Source organism: Lolium perenne, chromosome 7 (genome assembly GCF_019359855.2).
Source record: "Lolium perenne isolate Kyuss_39 chromosome 7, Kyuss_2.0, whole genome shotgun sequence".
Classification (NCBI taxonomy): domain Eukaryota; kingdom Viridiplantae; phylum Streptophyta; class Magnoliopsida; order Poales; family Poaceae; genus Lolium; species Lolium perenne.
The window spans coordinates 162927734-162950010 of record NC_067250.2 but is presented as its reverse complement, the minus strand read 5'-3'; the positions used below and the strand labels follow the sequence as shown (position 1 = coordinate 162950010).

The window sequence follows — 22277 nt, the reverse complement described above, 5'->3', positions numbered from 1 at the left end:
GTTCTAGATGTGCTAAAATGCGTGATGCAATAATTCCTCCAAAAATAGGCCCCCTGTTAGACAGGCGGCGAGCAATAAGAGAACCAAGATGATAAGGTGTCTGTCCAGTAAGTGCAGCAATCAAGAAAGCAAGATGGTAGCTAGAAATATTGCTAGTGTTCTCCCTACCAAGAATGCTAGTAGCAATGTAATAGGCAAAATACTTAATGGCGGGGAGTTGGATGTTTCTTATCTTGCCACGCTGAATGGTGCGACAATCATCATTAGCGATCCCTCGATAAAGCTCCAGCAAGACCCTGGGGTTGTCCTCAATCCTCCTTGATGTACCTACAGAGGCAATACCCAATGCAACACAAAATTCTTCCAATTCCATAGTGATAGGATCACCATAAATCTTGAATGCAACTGTCGGGCCATAGTGCTTGTTGTGGAACTTGAAGCTCTCAACAAAGATTTTGGTGAGCATGTAGTATTGCTTCCTTTCATCTCCCACGTAGGCGGCTAAGCCCGCCTTGTTAACGAGGGTAAAGAAATCATCCAGCAACCCTGCATTACTCAAAAAGTCATAACATGGGAAATATGTAGCGTTAGGAACTCCATTGTCTTCTTCGGGTTCGAAGCTTGGCGCGATGACATCCTCATTGTAAGATCGCCGGAATCGGGTGGCGGTCCTAGAGGGCCTTCCGGTGCTCGTTGTCTCTTTCTCAAACACTTCTCCAAAGTTGAAGTTATCCATCTTCCTTTTCGGAGAGCAAATGTGCCAAATTTCAGAGAGAAATCTGGGCTGAGCAAAGAGATTGAAAAATCCTGAGCTCTTGAGCAAAAACGCGAGTGAGAGAAAGCTGGTGTCGATTTTTTCGGGAGAGAGAAGAGTGTGGGAGGAAGAGATGCTGAAGTGGGGAAAAGGGGGACCCACACACCAGGGTGGCGCGCCCCCCTTGCTGGCCACGCCGGCCTGTGGGGTGCCACCCTGGGGTGCCCCACTGGTCATCCTCAGGTGCTCCCAGGTGCATTTTCGAAAAATAGGACCAACGATATAATTTTTGTGAATTTTTGAAAACTTTGAAAAATGCACATTTCTGGGTATTAAGTTTATTATTACTGGACAGGAAAAATTTTGAAATCTCTAATTAACTAAGGAACTTTGCAAATCAAAAGTGCTACAGCAAGTAAAGCAAGTGGAGGAAGAAAGAGATGTTGTTTACCTCCTCTATGCATATAAAAAGTATTTATTAACAAGGTTGATCAAGTCTTGTCACCAAATAAATTTTACATAGCATAAGAAGAAATAAACCTCAAATCTATCATGTTACCTTGAATTGTATTGATATGGATCCAATCATAAGACTTTGATATCCTTCTTTAGGCTCATATATAGGGCAATCAATAGTTCCAACTTTGATGGTTCTCACATTAGAAATAGTATTAACTCCACACACTTTATCAATCCTCTTGGGGAAATAGACGGTATGCTCCTTATCATCAACATTGAAAGTAACCTTTCCTTTATTGCAATCAATAACAGCCCTTGCGGTGTTAAGAAAAGGTCTCCCAAGAATAATAGACATATTATCATCTTCTGGCATTTCCAATACAACAAAACCAGTTAATATCAAGCAGTTATTAGTAACTTGAACAGGAACATCCTCACATATACCAACAGGAATAGCAGTAGATTTATCAGCCATTTGCAAAGATATATCAGTAGGTATCAACTTATCTAGATAAAGTCTCTTATAAAGAGAAAAAGGCATAACACTAACACCGGCTCCCAAGTCACATAGAGCAGTTTTAACATAGTTATTCTTAATAGAACAAGGAATAGTAGGTATACCTGGGTCGCCCAACTTCTTTGGAACTTTTCCATTGAAAGAGTAATTAGCAAGCATAGTGGAAATTTCCTCATAGGGGATTTTCCTTTTGTTAGTAACATATACTTTGAATAAGGAGGCAGTTTAATAGCATCAGTCAAAGGGATTTGCAAGAATAAAGGTTTCATCCAATCACAAAATTTATTATAGTGTTCTTCTTCCTTTGATTTTAGTTTCTTAGCAGGAAAAGGCATTTGCTTTTGCACCCAAGGTTCCCTTTCATTACCATGTTTCTTAGCAATAAAATCTTCTTTAGTATACTTTTTATTTTTAGCATGCTTTTCAGGTTCATCCTCAACCTCTTCTTTATCAGAAGCATCATTCTTATCATTATCATTATCATTATTATGTTCATTACCACTTTCAGTTTGAGCATCAGAAATAGAAATACTATTAGGATCATTAACAGGTTCAGAGGATTCTACAACATTTTTATGTTTCTTCTTCTTTTTCTTAGAAGGAGCACTAGGTTCAATGCGTTGAGAATCTTGTTCAATTCTTTTGGGATGCCCTTCAGGATATAGAGGATCCTGGGTAGAGACACCACCTCTAGTTGTTACTTCATAAGCATGTTTCTCTTTAGAATTATTTTTTAACAAGTCATTTTGCACTTTAGTGAGTTGATCAATTTGAGTTTGAACCATTTGAAAATGTTTAACAAGCATCTTAACATCATTGGAGGTTCTATCCACTATATCATGCAAATTGCTAATAGCTTGAGAATTTTCCATTAGATGATTCTCTACTCGCATATTAAAATTTTCTTGCTTAACAATATAATTATCAAACTCATCTAAGCATTGCGCAGGAGGTTTTGAATACGGAATATCTTCCCTAGTAAAGCGTTGAAGGGAGTTTACCTCAATCATGGATAAAGGGGGAATTATCTCACATATATCTTCTATGGGAGGTAGATTCTTCACATCTTCGGATTTAATACCTTTCTCCTTGAGAGACTTCTTAGCTTCCCTCATATCTTCATCATTCAATTTAATTAAACCCCTCTTCTTCAATATTGGAGTTGGAGTTGGTTCAGGCGTAGTCCAATCATCATGATTCCGACCTATTTTAGCCAATAATTCTTCAGCTTCGTCTGGAGTTCTTTTCCTGAAAACACAACCAGCACAACTATCCAAATATGCTCTAGACTCAATGGTTAGTCCACTATAAAATATATCAAGTAGATCATTCTTTTCTAAATCATGTCCAGGTCGAGCTCTGATAAGAGAACAAAATCTTGCCCAAGCCTCAGGCAATTTCTCTTCATCTCCCTGGTCAAATCTATAAATTTTCTGTAAAGAAATATGTTGAGCACTAGCAGGAAAGTATTTTCGAAAGAAAACATCACGCAAATCAGTTGGACTTTTCATAGAACCAGGAGGCAAATTATTATACAAAGTTTTAGCATCATCCTTTAATGAGAAAGGAAAAATTTTAGCGACAAAGTAAGTACGCATCTTGACATCATCAGAAAACAAGCTACTCATAGAAGAAAGTTCAATTATGTGTTCTACAGCACTTTCTTTTTCAGTACCACAAAAGGGTGCTTTCTCTACAATAGCTATATGAGATAGATCAGGAGAAAAATCATAATCTTTATCCTTAATGCATATAGGAGATGTGGCAAATTTAGGATCAGGAGATAACTTATGTCTAACAGTATATTGTGTGAGAAACTTTTTAATTTTACTTGCATGAGCAGTAGCATTGCATCTATTAATAAAATCATCATTTAGCTCCACATAGTACCTCATCAGGATCATCACTAGAATAATCATGTTCAGGTGAATTAACAGGTGTAGCAGCATTAGGAGTTTCAGTATTTTCAATTTGTCTAGACCTAGAAATTGTAGCATCTAGAAAAGATCCCAATGAACCACTATCATCAAGCACAGCAGAAACATTATCAATATTATGAGAGTTTTCAGATTCAGCAGAAGTACCAGCAAGTGAAGCTTGTGGTGGTGAAACAAGTTGACTTATCACAGATGGCGAATCAAGAGTAGCAGAGGTACTTAGAGTTGTACCTTTTCTTGTAGTGGATGGTAATATGGCGACTTTAGGATCGCGAGGTTTACCCATGATGGAGAATTTGCAGCGAACAATATCAATCCAAGTGAACTTCCAAATAAAGCTATGCTCCCCGGCAACGGTGCCAGAAAACAGTCTTGATGACCCACAAGTATAGGGGATCGCAGCAGTCTTCGCAGGTAGTAAAACCCAATTTATTGATTCGACACAAGGGGAGACAAAGAATACTTGAAAGCCTTAACAGTGGAGTTGTCAATTCAGCTGCACCTGGAAACAGACTTGCTCGCAAGAGTTTATCAGTAGTAACAGTTTTATAGCAGTAGCAGTAGTGAAATAACAGCAGCAGAGTAACAGAAACAACAGTAGTAATTATAGTAAACAACAGGATTAAAATACTGTAGGCACGGGGACGGATAACGGGCGTTGCATGGATGAGAGAAACTCATGTAACAATCAAAGCAGGGCATTTGCAGATAATAATAAAACGGTGTCCAAGTACAAAGCAATCAATAGGCATGTGTTCCATATATAGTCGTACGTGCTCGCAATGAGAAACTTGCACAACATCTTTTGTCCTACCAGCCGGTGGCAGCCGGGCCTCTAGGGAATCTACTGGATATTAAGGTACTCCTTTTAATAGAGTACCGGAGCAAAGCATTAACACTCTGTGAACACATGTGATCCTCACATCACTACCATCCCCTCCGGTTGTCCTGATTTCTGTCACTTCGGGGCCATTGGTTCCGGACAGCGACATGTGTATACAACTTGCAGGTAAGATCATAAAACAATGCATATCATGATGAAACAATAACATGTTCAGATCTGAGATCATGGCACTCGGGCCCTAGTGACAAGCATTAAGCATAACAAGTTGCAACAATATCATCAAAGTACCAATTACGGACACTAGGCACTATGCCCTAACAATCTTATGCTATTACATGACCAATCTCATCCAATCCCTACCATCCCCTTCAGCATACAGCGGGGGAATTACTCACACATGGATGGGGGAAACATTGCTGGTCGATGGAGAGGCGTCGGTGGTGATGATGGCGATGATCTCCTCCAATTCCCCGTCCCGGTGGAGTGCCAGAACGGAGACTTCTGGCCCCCAAGACGGAGTTTCGCGATGTGGCGGCGTTCTGGAGGGTTTCTGGCGACTTCGACTTCTTGGTCGCGATTTTTAGATCGAAACCCCTTAAGTAGTCCAGAGGAGGGCATCGGAGGCCGGCCGAGGGGGCCACACGCTAGGGCCGCGCGCCCCCCTCCTGGGCCGCGACGCCCTATGGTGTGGGGCCCTCGGGCCTCCACCTGGCTTGCCCTTCTGGCTCCGTGAGTCTTCTGGAAAAATAAGACCTTTCGCATAAATTCCGAGGATTTTCCTGAAAGTTGGATTTCTGCACAAAAACGAGACACCAGAACAGTTCTGCTGAAAACAGCGTTAGTCCGCGTTAGTTGTATCCAAAACACACAAATTAGAGGCAAAACAATAGCAAAAGTGTTCGGGAAAGTAGATACGTTTTGGACGTATCAGCATCCCCAAGCTTAGATGCTTGACTCTTCTTGAAATATGCAGGGATGAACCACCGGGGGCATCCCCAAGCTTAGAGCTTTGACTCTCCTTGATCATATTGTATCATCCTCCTCTCTTGATCCTTGAAAACTTCCTCCACACCAAACTCAAAACAACTCATTAGAGGGTTAGTGCATAATAAAAATTCACATGTTCAGAGGTGACATAATAATTCTTAACACTTCTGGACATTGCACAAAGCTACTGAAAGTTAATGGAATAAAGAAATCCATCAAGCATAGGAAAACAGGCAATGCAAAATAAAAGGCAGAATCTGTCAAAACAGAACAGTCCGTAAAGATGAATTTTTTAGGTGCACCAGACTTGCTCAAATAAAATGATCAAATTGAATGAAAGTTGCGTACATATCTGAGGATTACTCACGTAAATTGGCAGATTTTTCTGAGTTACCTATAGAGAACCCTGCCGAAATTCGTGACAGCAAGAAATCTGTTTCTGCGCAGTAATCCAAATCTAGTATGAACCTTACTATCAAAGACTTTACTCGGAACAACAATGCAATAAAGTAAGATAAGGAGAGGTTGCTGCAGTAGTAACAACTTCCAAGACTCAAATATAAAACAAAGTTGCTGTAGTAAAATAAAAACATGGGTTATCTCCCAAGAAGTGCTTTCTTTATAGCCATTAAGATGGGCTCAGTAATTTTAATGATGCACTCACAAGAAATAAGAGTTGAAGCAAAAGAGAGCATCAAGAAGCAAATTCAAAACAAATTTAAGCCTAACCCACTTCCTATGAAAAGGAATCTTGTAAATAAACAAATTCACGAAGAGCAAAGTGGCAAGCATAGGAAGATAAAACAAGTGCAACTTCAAGATTCTCAACATAAAGAGGGGAAACTTAATATTATTAAGATGCATATAACCATGTTTCCCTCTCTCATAATAACTTTCAGTAGTATCATGAACAAACTCAACAATATAACTATCAAATGAAACATTCTTATCATGAGTCTCATGCATAAAATTATTACTCTCCACATAAGCATAATCAATTTTATTAGTAATAGTGGGAGCAAATTCAACAAAGTAGCTATCATTATTATTCTCATCATCAAATATAGGAGGCATATTGTAATCATAATTAAACTTATCCTCCATAGTAGGCGGCACCAAAAGACCACTATCATTATAATCATCATAAATAGGAGGCAAAGTATCATCAAAGAAAAATTTCTCCTCAATGCTTGGGGGACTAAAAATATCATGCTCATCAAAACCAGCTTCCCCAAACTTAGAATTTTCCATATCATTAGCAACAATGGTGTTCAAAGCGTTCATACTAATATGTTCCATAGGTTTTTTAATTTTCGCATCAAACCATCCATGTCTTAACTCAGGAAATAGATTAAAAAGCTCCATGTTGCTTTCCATTATGCCTAACTAGTGAAATAAAAACAAGAAACAAAAAGATGCAATTGCAGGATCTAAAGGAAATAGCTTCGAGCACTTACAATGGCACCAGAAAATAACTTAGTTACCTGGGACCAGCGTGTGAGTGCCTTTTACCTTTCCTCCCCGGCAACGGCGCCAGAAAATAGCTTGACTGCCTACAACTGGCGCGTGGTTGACGAGGGAGGAAATTCCGTGGTGAAGCTTTTCGGTCCCCGGCAACGGCGCCAGAAAATAGCTTGATGTCTACTCACACTTCTTTTCCTGTAGACAGTGTTGGGCCTCCAAGAGCAGAGGTTTGTAGAACAGCAGCAAGTTTTCCCTTAAGTGGATCACCCAAGGTTTATCGAACTCAGGGAGGAAGAGGTCAAAGATATCCCTCTCAAGCAACCCTGCGATCACAATGCAAGAAGTCTCTTGTGTCCCCAACACACCTAATACACTTGTCAGATGTATAGGTGCACTAGTTCGGCGAAGAGATGGTAAAATGCAAGTAATATGGATGTATATGAGTGGTAATAGCAATCTGAAATAAATATGGCAGCGAGTAAACATGCAGTGGAACAGTAAACAAACAGTGACAACGGCGCCAGAAAATGCTTGCTGGCGTGCAGCTGACGCGGGAGATAGGAATCTTTGTGGTATGACTTTTCTATTCAGGAACAAGGCCTAGGGATCATACTTTCACTAGTGGACACTCTCAACACTGATCACATAATAAAACCACTCTACACTCTCTTGTTGGATGATGAACACCATTAATTGTGTAGGGCTACAAGAGCACCTCAATGCCGGAGTTAACAAGCTCCACAACATTCGATGTTCATATTTAAGTAACCTTAGAGTGCATGATAGACCAACGCAATTATACCAAGTACTAACATAGAATGCACACTGTCACCATCATACTATGAAAGGAGGAATAGATCACATCAATACCATCATAGTAATAGTTAACTTCATAATCTACAAGAGATCACAATCATAAACTACGCTAAGTACTACATGATGCACACACTGTCACCATAACATCATGGAGGAGGAATAGAGTACTTTAATAACATCACTAGAGTAGCACATAGATTAATAGTGATACAGGCTCATCATATGAATCTCAATCATGTAAGGCAGCTCATGAGATCATTTTATTGAAGTACATGGGAGAGAGATTAACCACATAGCTACCGGTACAGCCCTTAGCCTCGATGGAGAACTACTCCCTCCTCATGGGAGACAGCAGCGGTGATGAAGATGGCGGTGATGCCGATGGAGATGCCGTCCGGGGGCACTTCCCCGTCCCGGCGGCGTGCCGGAACAGAGACTCCTGTCCCCCAGATCTTGGCTTCGCGATGGCGGCGGCTCTGGAAGGTTTCTCGTACCGTGGCTTATTCGTATCGAAGATTTAGGTCAGGGAGGCTTTTATAGGCGAAGAGGCGGCATCGGAGGGGTTACGGAGCCGCCACACAATAGGGGGCGCGGGCCCCCCTCTTGGCCGCGCCGGGCACACGTGTGGGCCCCCTGTGGCTCTCCTCTGGTCCCTCTCGGGTGTTCTGGAAGCTTCGTGGAATTATAAGATGCTGGGCGTTGATTTCGTCCAATTCCGAGAATATTTCCTTACTAGGATTTCTGAAACCAAAAACAGCAGAAAACAGGAACTGGCACTTCGGCATCTCGTCAATAGGTTAGTTCCGGAAAACGCATAAAATCATCATAAAGTGTGAACAAAACATGTAGGTATTGTCATAAAACAAGCATGGAACATAAGAAATTATCGATACGTTGGAGACGTATCACTTACCTCCCCGGCAACGGCGCCAGAAAATAGCTTGCTGTCCACAATTGGCGCGTGGTTGACGTGGGAGGTAGAAATCTCTGTGGTGTAGCTTTTCTTCGTTCCCCGGCAACGGCCCCAGCAAATAGCTTGATGTCTACGCACGCTTCTATTCCTGTAGACAGTGCTGGGCCTCCAAGAGCAGAGGTTTGTAGAACAGCAGCAAGTTTCCCTTAAGTGAATCACCCAAGGTTTATCGAACTCAGGGAGGAAGAGGTCAAAGATATCCCTCTCAAGCAACCCTGCAATCACGATACAAGAAGTCTCTTGTGTCCCCAACACACCTAATACACTTGTCAGATGTATAGGTGCACTAGTTCGGCCAAGAGATAGTGAAATACAAGTAATATGGATGGATATGAGTGGTAATAGCAATCTGAAATAAATATGGCAGCGGGTAAACATGCAACAGAACAGTAAATAAACGGAGATTCGATGCTTAGAAACAAGGCCTAGGGATCATACTTTCACTAGTGGACACTCTCAACATTTATCACATAACTGAAACTACTCTACACTCTCTTGTTGGATAACAAACACCATTCATTGTGTAGGGCTACAAGAGCACCTCAATGCCGGAGTTAACAAGCTCCACAACATTCGATGTTCATATTTAAGTAACCTTAGAGTGCATGATAGACCAACGCAATTTAGACCGAGAACTAACATAGCATACACACTGTCAACAATAGCTATGAAAGGGGGAATAGATCTATTATCACCAGAATTTGACCGAGTCAGAGGTGGGCCACGATTGAGATGGACTTGAAGATATACATGGAAGGAAGAACAAGAATTGGCCTTATACACGAAGTTGGGCTGAATTGCCCATGTATCTGTAATATAGTAGATCGCATCTTAGATTAAAAGTTAGAGTTTTACTCGTGCACGGTTAGGTGCACGTCCGAATTAGAAAGTCCGCTGGACTATAAATATGTATCTAGGGTTTATGGAATAAACAACAACTCACGTTCAACCCAAACAAACCAATCTCGGCGCATCGCCAATTCCTTCGTCTCGAGGGTTTCTATCAGGTAAGCGACATGCTGCCTAGATCGCATCTTGCGATCTAGGCAGCACAAGCTCCACGTTGTTCATGCGTTGCTCGTACTGAAGCGTCTTTGATGGCGAGCAACGTAGTTATCATAGATGTGTTAGGGTTAGCATAGTTCTTCGTATAACATGCTTACGTAGTGCAACCCTTGCATATCTAGCCGCCCTCACACCTATCTTAGGTGTGGGGGCGGCACCCCGCTTGATCATTATTTGGTAGATCTGATCCGTTACGATTGCTCCTTGTTCTACAAGGATTAGTTTAATATCTGCAATAGTTAGGCCTTACAAAGGGGGGGAGGATCCAGCGGCGCGTAGGGTGTCGTTCGCAAGTCCTAAACAGGATGTTCCGAGGATCAACTTCATGTTGGTTTTTAGGCCTTGTTTAGGATCGGCTTACGATCACCGTGCGTGGCCGCGAGGCCCAACCTGGAGTAGGATGATCCGATTATGCGGTGAAAACCCTAAATCGTCGTAGATCTCATTAGCTTTATCTTGATCAAGCAGGATCACCATATATTCGTGCACCCCGTACGAATCATGGGTGGATCGGCTCTTTGAGCCGATTCACAGGATAACCTGAGAGCCGATCGAGGCTCGTATTTCATGTTTACGTGTATGCCATGCAGGAAATTAAGCGAGGCATCCCCATCACCTTCCTGACCAGGTATAGGTCAGGTGGCACGCCCTTGCACTTCGCATCGGACGTGTGACCAGAAGAGCATTGCGGGCCGTCGCTTGGAGGGGTCTCAGCCAGCCGCAGCTCTAGGCTCTTCCCGGCTCTACCGTGTTGACCGTCGCTGCCCGCCGGTGGGTTTTGGCAGTCAACACATTCTGGCACGCCCGGTGGGACAATCGTCTACATCAACCACATCGCCATCTACATCTGAGATGGCGGACGGCACGCCAGTCACCTACGAGGAGCTGCCTGACGAGCTCAAGAAGAGGTATGACGAGGTCAAAGTCACCCTCGAAGCCGACCTCATCGGCTCATATCACAGAACCCGTTCGTATGGCGTCAGGCGGAAGGGGTTCTCACCGGAAGGCGCACTCGATGAAGTGGATCTATCTGTCCCGTCAGAGGAACGCACCAGGGCCGTGCGCCAGGAGATTGGTGGCATGGTGGCTCACTCGTTGCGTCTCCATTCCGAGAGCCTGGTGAATACTTTGGAGCATGTCGCCGTTCGGATGATCAAGGAGGTCATGAAGAATCAGCACTCTCTATTAGAGCCAGCTCTCGGGACCTACCGAGGAAAAGTGCCACTCCAGCCCCGTCTGCCGTTGTCGTGCACATCGGCGGCACCAGGAGTGCCTAATTCACCGTCGCGTGCCGTTGACAGGATTAACGGTACCTACCCTGAGGGTTGCCAGCCAGGTCCCACGTTCAGCATCAACATGGTAGGACCTGGGAACCACTCTGGCAAAGATGGAGATGAGGGCAGCTGCTCTCATAGCAAGGACACAGAGGAGGCCGCTCCACGCGATCGGCTCCATCATGATGGCAAGCGCTACGTCACAGAGGGAGAAGTGAAGAACATAAGATATCAACGACCTCTCTCTGATCACCTCCTCAACAAATATGTGAATCAGTATGACCAACGCCGACGGTCCAACTATGATGATGAAGGAGATCGTCTGGCTAGAGAAGCCAGAAGACATCGTCGGCATGATCGCGATGAGGAGGAGCACGAGCGCCGTGCCACGGACAGGTCAAGGGAGCAAGATGACAACGCCAGACACTGGGACTGCCCTTTCTTCAGACACTGCTGGGATTCAGGAATGAGCCGATTGCCCACAATCGGCAACTGCCCAGAATGCAACCAGAAGAAGAAGGAGGCAGCCAACGTGTCTGTGTTCAAGCGCTTAGGGCCTCTCCCGCCACAAAGCAAGCGCGCTGAGTCACCTCGTTGGGCAGATCTTGAGGATTCCGAAGACGAGGGACTAGAAGAAGAAGAAGACAGGTACCACCGTCCAAGGTGGTGCCCTGACGGACTCAGCCGTTCACAAAAACGCAGGGTTCAGCGGTTGCGCGGCCTGGAGGAAGCCGAAAGGTTATACCTGCATACGCTTAGGAAGGCAAGGCCTGATCTGGCTGCAAAGGTTCAGCGAGCCCTGGATGAAGAGGGTCGTCCACGGAAAATGGAGTGGCGCCCCAAACAAAGGAGAGCCGATGATGAAACATCGGCTGGCACGAACATGGTGTTCATCCTCCCTTCGGAGTTCAGTGCTCCAGGGTTAGATGAGATATCCGTGGCACAACTTGACTGCGGCCCACGGCCGGTTATCTTTGAGAAGCCACGAGAAAAGAGCTACAGGCATCTGAAGGCCCTGTACTTGCGAGGATATATCGATGGGAGGCCTGTAAATAAGATGCTGGTGGACACCGGAGCAGCAGTTAACATCATGCCGTACTCTATGCTACGTCGGCTGGGACGCTCTAGCTCGGATCTAATCAAGACCAACGTGACATTGAGCGATTTCAACGGCCAAGCGTCTGAGGCACAAGGAGTTCTGAACGTGGATCTGACCGTAGGAAGGAAAACTATCCCTACAACGTTCTTCATCGTCGATAGCACGAGCAAGCATGCTTTGTCTTCTGGGAAGAGATTGGATCCACACCAACTGCTGTATTCCCTCCACGATGCACCAATGCATAATACAGTGGGATGGAGATGAGGTAGAAGTCGTCCAGGCCGATGACTCAGCCGAAATTTCAACAGCTGGCATGAACGCATGGGAAGCAGCAGGCCAAGAACCCCTCTCAGGCATCAACTTGGACGACTGCGAGCGCATCGATGTGACAAAGGGAAGGGTTAAACTGGTTTTATCCACTGGCCTGACCATGTAGTTGAAGCAAAGCGATGTACAACTTGGCGAGGCTGATCCTTGTGATCGGCCCCAAAGGTCTACGAAGGGACATTACAGAACCTTCAGTCAGCGCTCCAATCATTATGGAGGCCGGTCCCAGCAATCGGCCAAAATTATCCTCACCACATGTTCTGCTAGTGTTCGCCCTTGACCCTATCAGGAGCCGACGTGCGAATTACAGAGCCGATCTCTGCCATTCTTTGACAGATTCGGCTCGGGGGGCACCTAAACATGGGAACAGATGCAGAGGTACATGTGGGCAATGAAATACTGGGGGCCGATAGGAGAAAATCGGCCAGTAAAAAAAAAAAAAATTTTAACAGCCGATGCAAGGGCATCGACTTTAGAATTGAGAAGCAGCCGATGCGCAGCCATCGACTCTAGTGGAATTGTGCGATGTTTATCGAGTCTCCACCAAATCCAGGCCAGCGGTGGTGCCTTCTGTTGCTTCGAGGGAATAAAACAATGGAATTTCTTCAGCTGCTTCGAGCCGATCCGGGTTCCTGAACCTTTTTGTCAAGGATTTCCAATCTTTGGGGCTAGTTCAGCTGAGACGGAAGGTTATCGGCTGTCTGAGGAAGAAAGGGGATCGGCTTTGGCGCATTCTCTCTGATATTCTCGCCTCGAGTAAGGATCGGGGGGCAGCAGGCCTGGTGGATACTCTGTTTCACTCTGTTTAAAGAGCCGATTGGGATACCATCGGCTGATCCTTCATTGCAACCTTCTTCACAAATGATGAGTACTGAAGAGGATTATTGGGTTTGGTTGGAAAAGTTCAAAGGTTTTCCTGAAGATCCTGCATTTTCCACCAGATTTAGAAAATCATCAGTTGTAGAAGGGAAGGGTGAATTTCAAAGGACCGATGCGGTGCTATCGGCTCATTACGCATTGGCAAAGGGGACGAATCGGCAAGGTCAGTAGAAGAGGGAATCGGCTCAATTAAACTCGGAAGAAATCGGCAAAATCAAATTGGGGAAAAGTTCTTCATTGATAGGCGAGATTTCTTACATAAAGAGCTAATCGCTCTCAAAAGGAAATACTAGGGGATACATTGCCCCATCTACTACTGCTGGCCCTATTCTAGAGGTCCTATCTACGGGCCATCACTGCCCTCGTCGTCGCCGCTGTCGGCGCTGCTCCCGGCGGGCTCGTCGTCGCTCCAATGGCCGCCGACCGGGCCCTCGTTGTCTTCATCTTCTTCGTCAGCGTCGTCCTCATCGCTGTCGAAGTCGCTACGGTTGCCCGGCCAAGGGCAGAACCGCTTGGCCGGTGGCTCGTCGGAGGAGCTGTCGTTGTCGTCCTCCTCCTCCTCTTCCTCCTCCTCCACCCCCTCGGAGGAGGTGAAGTCATCCCAGGAGAAGCGATCGTCATCGCTCTCCTCCTCCGATTCCCCGTTGGCGAGGAAGCGGAGGTCGCTCTCCCCGTCTGTCGAGGACTGGTCGTCCTCGGACCAGATGGAGAAGTCATGGTCTGACTCCTCCCCGGCCGCAATGGCGCGGCGGATGTTGGCCGCGTGGACCTCCGCCGGGTTGTACTCCGGCGTCGGCTCACGGGATGTGGAGGACTGGCTGGAAGGATCCGATGGAGCAGAGGAGGAAGAAGACATGGTGGTGCAGGAGGGCTTTTGGAGTGCTAATGCGAAGGAGATGCAGAGGAGAACTGTTCGTAGCGGTTAAATAAAAGGGGATATAGTGGAAATTCAAGGCCACAGCAGTTTTCGAGGAAGTGGTGCCTAAAAGAAAAAAAAACTGCCAAGTCACGCGGAGAAGTTGAGAAGGCAGGGCATCATGATGAAGGATACTGCAACGGTTCTGCCACGACATGACCCGACGAAGGAAAACAGAGTGATTTTGGAATTATCAATTCCAAAACCAGGGGGGCATGTGTTATCACCAGAATTTGACCGAGTCAGAGGTGGGCCACGATTGAGATGGACTTGAAGATATACATGGAAGGAAGAACAAGAATTGGCCTTATACACGAAGTTGGGCTGAATTGCCCATGTATCTGTAATATAGTAGATCGCATCTTAGATTAAAAGTTAGAGTTTTACTCGTGCACGGTTAGGTGCACGTCCGAATTAGAAAGTCCGCTGGACTATAAATATGTATCTAGGGTTTATGGAATAAACAACAACTCACGTTCAACCCAAACAAACCAATCTCGACGCATCGCCAACTCCTTCGTCTCGAGGGTTTCTATCAGGTAAGCGACATGCTGCCTAGATCGCATCTTGCGATCTAGGCAGCACAAGCTCCACGTTGTTCATGCGTTGCTCGTACTGAAGCGTCTTTGATGGCGAGCAACGTAGTTATCATAGATGTGTTAGGGTTAGCATAGTTCTTCGTATAACATGCTTACGTAGTGCAACCCTTGCATATCTAGCCGCCCTCACACCTATCTTAGGTGTGGGGGCGGCACCCCGCTTGATCATTATTTGGTAGATCTGATCCGTTACGATTGCTCCTTGTTCTACAAGGATTAGTTTAATATCTGCAATAGTTAGGCCTTACAAAGGGGGGGAGGATCCAGCGGCGCGTAGGGTGTCGTTCGCAAGTCCTAAACAGGATGTTCCGAGGATCAACTTCATGTTGGTTTTTAGGCCTTGTTTAGGATCGGCTTACGATCACCGTGCGTGGCCGCGAGGCCCAACCTGGAGTAGGATGATCCGATTATGCGGTGAAAACCCTAAATCGTCGTAGATCTCATTAGCTTTATCTTGATCAAGCAGGATCACCATATATTCGTGCACCCCGTACGAATCATGGGTGGATCGGCTCTTTGAGCCGATTCACAGGATAACCTGAGAGCCGATCGAGGCTCGTATTTCATGTTTACGTGTATGCCATGCAGGAAATTAAGCGAGGCATCCCCATCACCTTCCTGACCAGGTATAGGTCAGGTGGCACGCCCTTGCACTTCGCATCGGACGTGTGACCAGAAGAGCATTGCGGGCCGTCGCTCGGAGGGGTCTCAGCCAGCCGCAGCTCTAGGCTCTTCCCGGCTCTACCGTGTTGACCGTCGCTGCCCGCCGGTGGGTTTTGGCAGTCAACAAGATCACATCGATACTATCATAGTAATAGTTAACTTCATAATCTACAAGAGATCACAATCATAGCATAAACCAAGTACTACATGATGCACATAGTCAACATTACATCATGGAGGAGGAATAGACTACTTTAATAACATCACTAGAGTAGCACATAGATGATATTCAACTAGATCACAAAGAGAGAGAGATGAACCACATAGCTACGGTAGAGCCCTCAGCCCCGGGGGAGAACTACTCCCTCCTCATCATGGGAGACAGCGATGGCAATGAAGATGGCGGTGATGTCGACGGAGATGACTCCGGGGGCAATTCCCCATCCCGGAAGGGTGCCGGAACAGAGACTTCTATCCCCCGAATTGGAGTTTCGCGATGGCGGCGGCTCTGGAAGGTTTTCTGGTGTTTGTTCAATCCGTGTCGAAGATTTAGGTCACGACGACTTATATAGGCGAAGAAACGGAGTCGGAAGGGGTCTGGGGGGTCCACACACCAGGGGGCGCGCCCCCCTCTGGCCGCGTCGCCACCATGTGTGGGGCCCCCAGGGCTCCCCTCTGGTCCCTCTCTGGCTCTCTAGAAGCTTCCGTGAAATATAAGATACTGGGCTTTGATTTCGTCCAATTCCGAGAATATTTCCTTACTAGGATTTCTGATACAAAAACAGCAGAAAACAGGAACTGGCACTTCGGCATCTTGTCAATAGGTTAGTTCCGGAAAATGCATAATAATGACATAAAGTGTGTATAAAACATGTGTGTATCATCATAAAAGTAGAATGGAACATAAGAAATTATAGATACGTTGGAGACGTATCAAACGGCGCCTCGGGAAGGAGCGGGAAGCCGGAGCTGGCCAGCCGGCCAGTAGGTCATAGGGACTTCTATGTAAAGTGCCAACGCCTATATAATCTGCACTACCCCCTCTCGTGCAGGGGATCGATCACTTCTTACTCATTCTAGTCTTAGCGCTGCCCTGTGAGAGAGACCATCGTCTTCCTTAGCCTCCCAGGAGCAGCCGGATACAGCTCTAGGAGCACCATTGTACTGTGATATCATCATATACACTCATAGCAGGAGTAGAGGTGTTACCTCCATCAGAGGGCCTCGAACCTAGGTACGTCGCCGTGTCGCTCGTGCCCATACCCGCATCCGGATACCGTCGTAGTCCATACTAGGAACCACTCTCTTTAGCCACCCTATGGCATATGCCGTGACGATACCACGACACCTCATTATATAGGTGGAAGCCCCAAGTGTTGGACTACAAGTCTTCGAATAAGACCCCAACCCAAAACATCTCATATTGTGGGAAACCTACTCAAGGGGGGAGTCCTACTCAAGGTGGGACTCCCACCTTTCCTTGAGGTGGGGTGGCCGGCCACCTTAGGTGGAGTCCACCTGGGACTCCTCCCCTTAGGGTTGGCCGGCCATGCTAGTTGAGTCCCTCCGGGACTCCACCTTACATAGTGATTTCTTTCGGACTTTTCTAGAACCTTCTAGAACCTTCCATAAATGCACCGGATCATTTTCAAACTTATAAAATGACTTCCTATATATGAATCTTATTCTCCGGACTATTCCGGAACTCCTCGTGACTCCCTGTGGGAACTAGAGGCGTAAGGATCTGATCTCGATGGCACGTTCAAGATCTTCGACATCATCAACTGCAAGCAACGCAATGGATCGAGGTAAACAGATCGCTGCTGGCCCTGTCGATTTTGTTCCTCACCCACCCTCCCGTTTGGATGCATATGCGTATCTGGCGGAGCCTATGGAGATGACGTTCGGAAGGTTTCGCTTTCGCGTCGAGAAGGAAGGATCGTATCGTGTCGAAATTCCGATTTCGTCGGGATCGTCGGCGGTCGATTCCGATTTTTCAAGCTATACATCATCAACCGAATCAGGAGAAGAAGAAACTTCGTCGTCACGCTACATCAGCATAAGGGCAAGAGAGAAACTCGCCAAGATCTTCAGCGACATGTCATTTGAGTCACCTGCGGACTCATATATAAGCGATGGCTCAAGCAGTGTCCACAGTTACGACTTCATCGACAAATCTACTACAGTGGGCAAGGTCTTCACCAATCTCAACGATGGTGTCACCAAACCCAACATAGATCTGAACACAAAATATCATCAGATTTATGTCATTCGAGAGCCAAGCAATGACCAAGAGGAAACATCTGAGGCTTTCGACGATCTGGGAAATCCATACGTCGATCCCTCCGATCTGCGACGAGGCCTGGGCAATAAATACGTCGGGCCACAGCCGCGACACAGAGTTCGACTCCCGCAAGTAGCGTGGGATAGAGCCGCGAGAGCTATGGATGGATCAGAACCAATGGCCACCACAGCCACGCCAGAGGAATTACAAGCATATCAATATAGGCTCGCACGAGCTGCAAGAGAATTGGAAAAACAGGCAGCTGAGTTAAACAGAAGAAAGGAGGCGGCTTCTGCATCCAGCAGGAGAAGGGCAGAGTTGAGTCGACAATCTAGAACTTCGGGTGATAGCCACATGGAAGCTCGGAACAGAGCAAGATCAAGATTACAACACATACCCGAAGCAGAAAGAGAGCACCTGGTCCAAAACCTCGACATGTCCTTTATGTCGATAGATACAAGAGGAAACATCATCCCTAAGACACCAGAGGCTGGGTATATGGCGACACATGCTTTTATCCTCGCATCTAAACCACCTCCAGGGGATCCAAGGGAAACACTTTACAACATGGCGATAGCAGGAGTTGGAGCCATGGGGACGGCGTTTGTATCAACACCTCCCGAAGGAACAGCAAGGCAAAATAGTCCACGACCTGCGGCGGCAGCAGCAGCAGCTCCTGAAGGACCAAGTGGAGCAAGAGATACGGCAGCACAAGCAAGGGTCGACAGAGCGCGACAAAGCAGAAGAGAACATCGGCAGTCCCCAGAGTTAAACGACGAGGATATGTGCGGTTTGCCGTGCTTCACGAGGAGAGTGCGAAAAACTCGAGTACCTTCGGGATTCAAGTTGCCTGATAATTTCAAAAAATTCGATGGCCTTCAAGATCCAGAAGATTGGCTAGTTGATTATCTCGAGACGGTGAAACTCACAGGAGGAACCAGAGCAACAGCTATGCAAAGCATCCAGGTGCATTTGAGTGGAGCCGCACGGTCTTGGATAAAGAAACTCCCTCCAGGATCTATCGACAGTTGGGAAAGCTTCGAGGACGTGTTCGTCAAGAACTTCAGGTCCACGTGCAAAAACCCTGCGTCGTTAGAGGAGTTGAGAGCATGTCGACAAAAGCCAGACGAGCCAATGAGAAAATATATCCAAAGGTGGAACATCATCAAAAACTCGGCAGAAAATATATCTGACGAGAGAGCGATAGATGCGTTTGTCGCAGGAATCAGGCGTGGAGATTTTGTCGAGGACTTGGGAAGGACCAACCCAAAGACAGTATCCGCGTTAATGGAAATAGCAAACAGATGGGCAGATGGAGAAGATGCTGTCCACAACAAACGGCACAGGTCGCCAGAGGAGGACCGTGGTCGAAATTATCAACCGAGGCGACGATTTCCTCGGCAGTACCCGAACTATGATGCTCCAGGACAAATTTCGGCAGGTTTTCGGGCAAACACTGGAGGAAACAACAGAGATGATTATCAGAGAAGCAATGAGCAGCGAGGCGATAATAGAGACGATTCTCGAAACAACAGGCAAAATAGCGGGCCTAGGTTCCCGAGGCCTTTCGTGTCTCCCGAAGAGATGATGAATGGGCCGTGTCAGATGCACTTTTTCCTCGACAGCAACGGAAAAAGACAGTCAGGACATCTGCAGAAAGATTGTCGCAATTTCCAGGCAATGTTAAGGTGGGCAGAGCACGCTAACGCTCGGGCAGCACAGAGAAATCCTCGAGAACCCAGGAGCGAGATTCACTTGCCACCTCCTCCCGCGATTACAGAAGACAATCGACATCAGCTCAGAATAGCGGCAGCACCTCCACCACCACCATACATTGATCCTAACTCCAACGGAGCGGTGTCGATGATTCAGAAGGGAAGGCCATCCAATAGAGCTCAGAAAGTAATCTCACGACGGTGTTCATGGCAGAAAAAATGCCTCCACCAACAAATGAGTATCTTAATTGGTCGTGGCAAGATATTGGCTTCACCATAGCAGATCATTCGCAGCAAGTTCCTCGACCAGGGCAGTCAGCACTTATCTTACCAGTAGTTATTGCGGGATTTGATGTCTCTCGAGTGTTCATAGATGGCGGCAGCAGCTTAAACCTTATGTATGCAGATACATTGAGGAAGATGAACATATCCCTAGCAAACTTGAAGCCAACAGACACGAGGTTCCATGGTATCACACCGGAGAAACCAAGTTATCCATTGGGGAAGATCAATCTCGACGTACAGTTTGGAACCCGAGAGAATTATAGAATCGAGAAGCTGGAATTTGAAGTTGTGGATTTTCCGTCGCAGTACCACGCTCTGTTGGGACGACCAGCATATGCTAGATTTATGGCGGTACCACACTATACATACCTGTTGTGGAGGATGCCTGGACCGAAGGGACCAATCACAGTCAAAGGAAGCTTCGCCTTAGCCGATAAGTGCGATAAGGATTTTCATCGGATATCAGAAACTTTCGGGATGCAAGCTGAGTATTTGGCGTCAAGGAGTATGACTGACTACGACGTGCTGCCAGACGTTGGAAGGCCAAATAAAGAATCAACTTTCAATACCGAGAAAAATTCTAAGGAGGTACAGATTCACCCGACAGACCCGAAAAAGACGACGTCCATCGCAAACGACATGGACCTCGCATAGGAAAGCGCGCTCGTCGAGTTCCTCCGTGAGAACTGGAAAATCTTCGCATGGTGTCCAGCTGACATGCCAGGAGTACCCAGGGAACTTGCCGAGCACCACCTAAACTTGGATCCACTAGCGAGACCAATCAAACAACCCTTGCGGCGTTTTTCGGAACCAAACCGCAAGGCCATGCTGTCAGAAATCGATCGACTACGAGAAGCTGGTTTTATCAAGGAGTTGCACACAGAAGCCACATGGGTAGCAAATCCTGTGTTGGTGCCGAAGAAAAACACTAAGGTCCTTCGCATGTGCGTCGACTTTACGTGTCTTAATAAACATTGTCCAAAGGATCACTTTCCCCTCCCGAGGATCGATCAAATTATCGACTCCACGGCTGGAACTAGACCTCCGGCCTCGATGAGCTAGGAGTTGAAGATGGCTTGATCCCGAGATAGGCCAGAATTTTCTTCGTATTGGGCTTGGCTGCCTTGATCAAAGACCGCCATTTTGTTTGCTCTATCTGCTCGGTGTCGCCAACCTTCATCCAGTCAACAGTTTGTTGGCTGTCAGCGACCAAGGCAACAGTGCTCTCGACAGCAATCTTCATGTTCTCCTGGCGCATTTTCAGCCCAAGGTCCTCTGATGGATTGAAGCTCTGGGCAAGGGCAAGGAAAGTCTTGGGCTCCTCTTTCTTCGGGAAGAAGTAGGGGAATAGCTTCGACAATCCTGCGTCAGCATTCACCACGCCTTCACGAATTTCAGATCCATGAAACTCCAAATAAGAAAGTGCGTCAAGGAGAGGATCATTGTCGGGATTCTCCAGATCAAACTCTTGGTTTGTTTGGCCTGCCACAGGAAATAAACGTTGGTCAAAAGCAAGAAAAAGCAGGTCCTATAAAAAATAGAAGGGATCGATAAAATTACCTTGGAAGCGCTGATTTTGCGAATTCAGGCGCTTGAGGATCCCCTTTTCACGAGTAGCCTGTGCGGCTTTGTGCTCGTTTAAAGCAGTTTCAGTATCCTCAAGTCTCTTCTGCAGTTCCTCGACACTAGCAGCTTTTGCCTTGGCTTCATTAGCCTCTGCTTTGGCTTCGCTAGCAACAAGTTCGGCTTTCTTGCGGGCCGCTTCACTTTGCTCCAGTTTTTGAGCAAGAGTGTCGGCAAGCTTGTTGGCCTCTGCAAGTTTCTCTGTCGAAATAGAAAAGAAAGGTCAACATTGCGACAAAAAACAGGAGCAAGAACTCAGAAACAACGACAGCAAAAAAGTTATTACCTTCAGTTCTGCTGGCATACTCACGGTACCCAATGAATTGGGATCCGATGCGAATAAGCTCTTTGATCATGGGCTGTCAAAGAAGAACAAAGAAAGAGAAACATCGGTATGGAAAAAGAATGAAGGCGTAAAAAAGCAAATAGAGGAAATATAGATACTGGCAAGAAAATTAAAAAACTTACATCATCCAAGAGCGGAGTAGAAGAGCTACCCAATTGAGGGGCAGGCTCAACGATCATTTCAATCCTTGTCCTTTTTGGTGAAGGAGCAAGGGGGCTTGAAGGCGGAGTAGTGGTGACGACGTTTTGTTGAGGAGGCGAGGATTCTTCTCCTTCAACTGGCGTATCCGAGACAAGTAAAGTATGTGACGTGCTCGTCCGAGGAGCCACGTCAAAAGTTGGTACTTCTTCCTCATCATCGCTGTGATTAAAAATCGACAGCATAAAAAGCAAGATAAGAACAAAATTTCGAGTACAGAAATAAGGAGAAATAAAAATGACTTACGAGCTGA

General features: G+C 46.3%; 1 protein-coding gene across 1 annotated transcript in view; it reads right to left on the bottom strand.

Annotated features, from left to right (window-relative positions):
* LOC127303837 (uncharacterized) overlaps positions 1-22005 on the bottom strand; it is a 44097-nt gene extending 22092 nt beyond the window's left edge. Inside the window, exons 1-3 of the mRNA XM_051334543.2 lie at positions 21949-22005; positions 21767-21839; positions 21418-21681 (exon numbers count right to left, since the gene is read on the bottom strand). Of these exons, the coding sequence (XP_051190503.2) occupies positions 21418-21681; positions 21767-21839; positions 21949-22005 (394 nt within the window). The remainder of the gene's footprint in view (positions 1-21417; positions 21682-21766; positions 21840-21948) is intronic.
* Positions 22006-22277: the final 272 nt, after the last annotated feature.